General features: G+C 47.8%; 1 protein-coding gene across 3 annotated transcripts in view; it reads right to left on the bottom strand.

Annotated features, from left to right (window-relative positions):
• Positions 1–943: 943 nt before the first annotated feature.
• The window catches only part of LOC121453271 (BTB/POZ domain-containing protein KCTD1), a 199,279-nt gene continuing 194,222 nt past the window's right edge, over positions 944–6,000 (bottom strand). For all 3 annotated transcript variants that reach the window (XM_041659877.1, XM_041659879.1, XM_041659876.1), the window contains exon 5: positions 944–1,875. In XM_041659877.1, coding sequence (XP_041515811.1) covers positions 1,717–1,875 — 159 coding nt within the window. In that variant the 3' untranslated portion in view covers positions 944–1,716. The remainder of the gene's footprint in view (positions 1,876–6,000) is intronic.

Here is a 6,000-nt window from a genome sequence, read left to right as displayed (position 1 = left end):
GGCACCTGGTAAGACATCACGGCTCTGCCACCCCCTGGATGACATCATAGAACAGGAGCAGACCAGCCAGGACCAGTGTGCACTTGAGAATCCCAGAACCACAAGCAAGAACACTTGTTAAACCACGTAATATTGGTCTGGTTCCCTCTGCAGCAAGATAACCTAAGCGTGACTGAGAAGCTTGTAGGAATAAAGACTGGAGTCCAGGCATGGTGGTGCAAACCTGTGACCCCAGATTCTGAAGTGAAGGCATGAGGATCAGAAGTTAGGACCTGGATGGGTGACACACTGACTCTGAGCACTGCAAGGGCTACAGGAACCTCAGGGAGGGCTGTAGGGAGAGGGGGTGTGTAGGGGAAGGTAGAGGGAGGGAGGGCTGTAGGGAGAGAGGGTTGTGTAGGGGAAGGTGGAGGGAGGGAGGGCTGTAGGGAGAGAGGGCTGTGTAGGGGAAGGTGGAGGGAGGGAGGGCTGTAGGGAAAGAGGGCTGTGTAGGGGAAGGTAGAGGGAGGGAGGGCTGTAGGGAGAAGGGGTGTGTAGGGGAAGGTAGAGGGAGGGAGGGCTGTAGGGAGAGGGGCTGTGTAGGGGAAGGTGGAGGGAGGGAGGGCAGGCTGTATCGAGAAGAGGAAGGAGACACAGAGATTGGCCTGGGAAGTATCAGTTTTAGAATTCAAGCTTAGCTTGAATGAGGTCCTGTTTTCCATCCTCTTCCTCCTCATCAAGAAAAACACAAAGTGATTTATCTTATTCAACAAGGCAGAATAACAAAGCCTGGGAAGCAGGAAGCATTGGCCAAGCTGGAAGAGAAGAGGCCACAGCCTTATCTGTCCGTGGGCCTTTAGAGCTGCTCCAGCCGCCAAGAGCTCTTTCTGACGCCCAACACAGGGAAACAGGAAAAATTTCATCTCAATCCATCCTATCCCAACATGTGTGGTCTACACAGGACTCATTTTTTAAACAGAGTTTATTGTATTTAATACATTATAAAATCTGAAAAAACTGTAGGAAAGCAGCAGACTGAAACTGGAGATCTCTAGCAAGAAATAGCTCTGGCCCCTCTGCCAAACGATCAACAATCAGCATAAAAACAAGGAAAGGTCACGGTTGTGAGGAGGACAAAAAAGTGCCACTCCTGTACAAACCACAGTTCAAATGTCCTGTCTATGTACGTCCCATGCAGTGTGCTCCAGTGGTCCTTGATTCCCTCCTGGTCCCTGCCTGATGAAACATGACACCTCCACTTGCAAAGAAACACCAGCCGAGGTGTTTTGTTTTTTTTTTTTTTTAAAAAAAAAGAAAAGAAACGGAAGAAAGATAAAGGAAGAAAGAAACAATGCATGACTGTTGGCAACTGACAGCATCAGGAGACTCTGTCCTCCCTGGCATGGCTTATTTACTGGACAGAGACCTCAGAGGCCCAGGACACGCGTGGCCATCGCAGCACCCACCGTAGCTCTCTCTCTCTCTCTCTCTCTGCATTTCCTACCTTTTGACATATATATATATATTTATATATTTATATATTTTTTTTACATCTTGAGGATATCATGATTCCAATTGTTCCCATATGAACACAGGTGTGATTTCTAGAGCATAGAAACGTCTTTTATTCAATTGTAGCTTCAGAGCTTGGTTTACTGTCCCAGCTGCACACAAACGTTCCTTTTCGTATACTGTTAGGTTGTGTGTGTTTTCTTTTTGCATAAGAAATATGTCTGTTTAGTCCAGTGGTTCCTGTTTTATCCGGATGACTGAGGGTACGCGGGGTGTCCGCCTCAGCTCCCGGCGGAGGACATATTCACTGAACTGGGACGAGTCCACTCCTCCCCCACAGGAGCCCACAATTTCAAATCCTCGTTGCTGCAACCGCTCGAGGACCTGTGAAGACAACAAGGCAGACATCTCCTTAGGGGCAAGGCAAGTGTATCAGCCACATAAACACACCAAAGATGCGTTCCAAAGCTCAATTCATGTACATTCCAGAATGAAGGCAATGGTTTTTCGTGAGAAAATTAAGCTATTTCTAGCTGGGGCTGTCACTTGTGGGAGAGGGCTTGCCCAGCATCACAAGGCCCTGGTTTTGACCCCTAGGACCACAAACAAACAATAAGATACTTTAAAGGTCTCCTTTAGCCTAACTGCTGTTTAATTAAATGTTGTTTAATTTCCAAGTCAAATGCTAGGATCTGGTATCAAACCCTAGTATCTGTATTCTGGATACCTGGATACGGGAAGCCACCCTGTGACCCCGAGATAGGGAGACAGGGAGCTAACTGCGCGCACTCTGTTTCTTTGGCAATCCAACAGATAGTTCACTGGAGAGAATCAGACTGCACACATCTCTGAAGGAATCAATCAGACTGCACACATCTCTGAAGGAATCAATCAGACTGCACACATCTCTGAAGGAATCAGACTGCACACATCTCTGAAGGAATCAGACTGCACACATCTCTGAAGGAATCAGACTGCACACATCTCTGAAGGAATCAATCAGATTGCACACATCTCTGAAGGAATCAATCAGATTGCATACATCTCTGAAGGAATCAGATTGCACACATCTCTGAAGGAATCAGACTGCACACATCTCTGAAGGAATCAGACTGCACACATCTCTGAAGGAAAGGGACACCGTAAACCATAACTTTAAAGATAAGCTTGCTTCAGCTTTCTTCTGTTTTGAGTGGACTGAAATGCTGTTAACTGACTCTCAACCTGTCAGTAATAACATGGACCATGTGTGATGTCACGTTCAGCACTTGGAAAGGCAAGGGCGGGAGGATCAAGAGTGTGGGACCAGCCTGGGCTACACAGTGCGAGTCTGGCTCAAAATAAGCAAGCAAAACCCTAACTATAACTAAGCAAGGCAATCCTAATTTTAATTAGTAGTTTAACTAATTAATTAATTAAATGCAGTGCTAGGAATTGAAGCCAGCATCTTGTGCATGTTAGGCCAGTACTCTGCCACTGTGCTACATTGGCTCCAGCTTCTTAATTATCGGTTCTTATCACCAACTTTTACACAGAATACAGAAGTAAAATAATGTACTAGGAGAGACTGGAAAAAAACGAGGATGTGTTTCACACACAAGGCCCGGACTGAGAACAGTTGCAAGCGCTCTCCACAGTACTCAGCTGGGGCAGGTGAATTCGCTTTGCACATCCGCTCATGGGACTAAGGACAGGGTGATGGGACCGTCCCTGAGTTCTGGTGAATACAATGGTGGCAGACAGCTCTGGGCAGAACTCTAGCAGAGGGGGGAATGGAACCCATCAGGTGACAGTGTGCTCTGAAAGGATCTTCTGCCCCGTTAGGAGAGGACATCTGAGCACGAGGAGCCACTAGACAGCAACAAACCTCTTTCTCATGCTTATTTCCCCCAGGGGCGTCATGGACGCTGGTTGTCTTCTGGCCCAGAGTTCCATACACAGAATGTGCCGAGTATCTGGTGTGGCCCGTGCTGGCCTGCGTGCGGCCAAGTGCTTGTTAGAGTGCCTCGTAAACTGCTTAGGAAGACATTGCTTTTCATTCTATTTTTTTCAATTATTTATTTACATATGTATTCTCTCTCTCTCTCTCTCTCTCTCTCTCTCTGTCTCTGTCTCTCTCTCTGTGTGACTGAGTGACCCAGCAACTGAACTCAAGTCATCAGACTTAAAGGCAAGCACCTCTACCAGCTGAGCTAACTCACAGGGTGGTTAAACACGAAGTCCATAGCAAAGTTCCTTGGTTTTAGGAATGTCTAAATGACTGGGTATATCTGCAGGTATCTGATGCCCTGCCTCTGTGTGCTGACAGACAGGTGTCTGCCTCTTGGTGGTGGGTAGAGTGGGAAGCAAGAATGGCTTGGGGCTGTATGAGTGATGAAGGTGGGACAGGAGAGACTCCCACAGATGATCTGGCCAATGCATCAGGCACACGGAAGACAGAAGGTGCTCACTGGACAAGGGGAGGGGCTGAGACCTTCTTACTCTGCCTTTGGTCAGCTGGGTGCCTGGAAGGGTGAATGGGAGGAGAAAAGTTTGACGCTTCACAAGCATTTAGAGACAACACAGCCTAGTGTGCGTGCGTGCGTGCGTGTGTGTGTGTGTGTGTGTGTGTGTGTGTAGCTGTGTACGATCACCTCATACCTCCAGTGGGTACCATCCACAAAGATGAGAATGCAACTGTTGCCCTCTGGAACCCTAGTAAGACTGGGTACCTTCCTCCGCATGCTGGCAGGTTTCATTTTTCTGAGTTTCCTGCTATTCTGCTCTGTGACAATTGCTCATACATTTGAAAAATTATAAACAGTGCGTGACAATTTCCCTGAGGCAGCATGATCCCATAGAGTTTCTAGCCTTTCAACTCTTGGAGAGCACTTAGTGGTGCTGGGGATGGAATATTGATAGGGCTTGCATTCGCTAGGTGAGCACTTTGCCACTGAGCTATGTCCCAGCCCACTGATGACCACACAGTGAACAAAGTCATGGGCCAGTTCCAACTAAAGAGAGCAGGGGCCTACTGCCTTTTAATAGCGTTCAGTGTTGCAGGGCTCTGGGGAAGACTCGGGTGTGCCTCTGCGTCCTCACCACAAGGCAGGCACACTAGCTTGCTGTCAGAAGACAGTGACCCACTGGCCACACCCAGGGCTGGGGGTGCAGAACAGATACTCAGCACCCTGAGCTAAGATGGACACAGCACCTATAAGCATCTAAGGCACATAGCACCAAATCATCAATCCCACCCCCATGTTTTCTTCTCCCAAAGGTGTCTCCACCACAGAACATGACAGTTCTACTCACTTCTGTCAGAAAAGCTTGTGAAACCAGCAGTTGAGACACTCAGACCAAGACCAAGACCCAGATCATCGATCATCGCTTGGTGACCTGCCTCCTCCTTCTCTATTATCATCTACTGTTCGGTTTTTTTTGTTTTGTTTTGTTTTGTTTTTTTCAAGACAGGGTCTCAATGTAGATAAAGCTGGCCTTGGACTTGCTAATGAGCTGAAGATGACCTTGAATGTGTTTATTTCATTTACACACACACACACACACACACACACACACACACACACACGACTGCTTGTCAGGGTGTGCATCATTTGTGTGCAGTTATCCAAGGAGGCCAGGAGAGATCATCAGACTGGAGTTGCAGGCACTTGTGAGCCAACCAATGTGGATGCTGGGTACTGAACCAGGTGGTCCTAACCATGGAGTTATCTCTCTAGCCCTGACCTCAAGTTTCTGATCCTCTTGCCTCTACCTCCCAAGTGTTAGAATTATATAGGTTTTCACCACAGCTCATGGGGTACTAAAAATCAGTCTCAGTGCCCAATTCATGCTGGGTAAGCCCAACTGATCTACATTCTTGGACCCTGGAGTTTTTATTTTAGAAGAAAGTTATAGCAGCTTCCTCTTCCGTTCAGATTCATCTTCTGGCTTTCCTCTCGTCTCCCACAAGCGAATGAACCTAACAGCAAACACCGCAACGCTTCTCTCCCAAACCCCACTAAAGCAGAAAATCTCGCCGAGGCTCACCATGACTTCTCCCATCATCCTTAGCCTCCTGTACTATTCAAACTCATTCTGGTTCCTTTCCTTCAAGTGACATTCCTGATAGCACTCAACATGCCGAGGGCTCTTCTACTGTGGGCTCCTTACAACTTGATCTTTCTGCCTGGCAGACCACTAGGGGTTGGGTATGGAGTACACTCCACAAGGCTGGCAGAGAAAGCCTGTCCTGCAGCTGGTGGACTCAGTCACTGAGGACACGAACCGAATCAATTCCTTGATCCGCTGACGGCTTCACAGTGAATGGCTGTCAGGAGGTAGGGCCTGATTGGAGGAAGTAGCTCACTTGAAGATGTACTTCTGAGGGACACATCATGCCAGGGCCACTTCCTGTTTGTTGCCCTGTTTTTTTTTCTGGTCACCATAAGGTGAGCGACTCTCCTCTACCACACCTGTCGGTAACAATGTTTTACCTCACTGCAGCCCAATGTGAACCAAGTGATCACC

This window comes from Microtus oregoni, unplaced genomic scaffold, assembly GCF_018167655.1.
Source record: "Microtus oregoni isolate MIOR12 unplaced genomic scaffold, Mior012 000011F_ref0000422, whole genome shotgun sequence".
NCBI classification, from domain to species: Eukaryota; Metazoa; Chordata; class Mammalia; order Rodentia; family Cricetidae; genus Microtus; species Microtus oregoni.
Note: the sequence above shows the minus strand (reverse complement) of the source record. Positions and strands in the feature narration are given on the sequence as shown.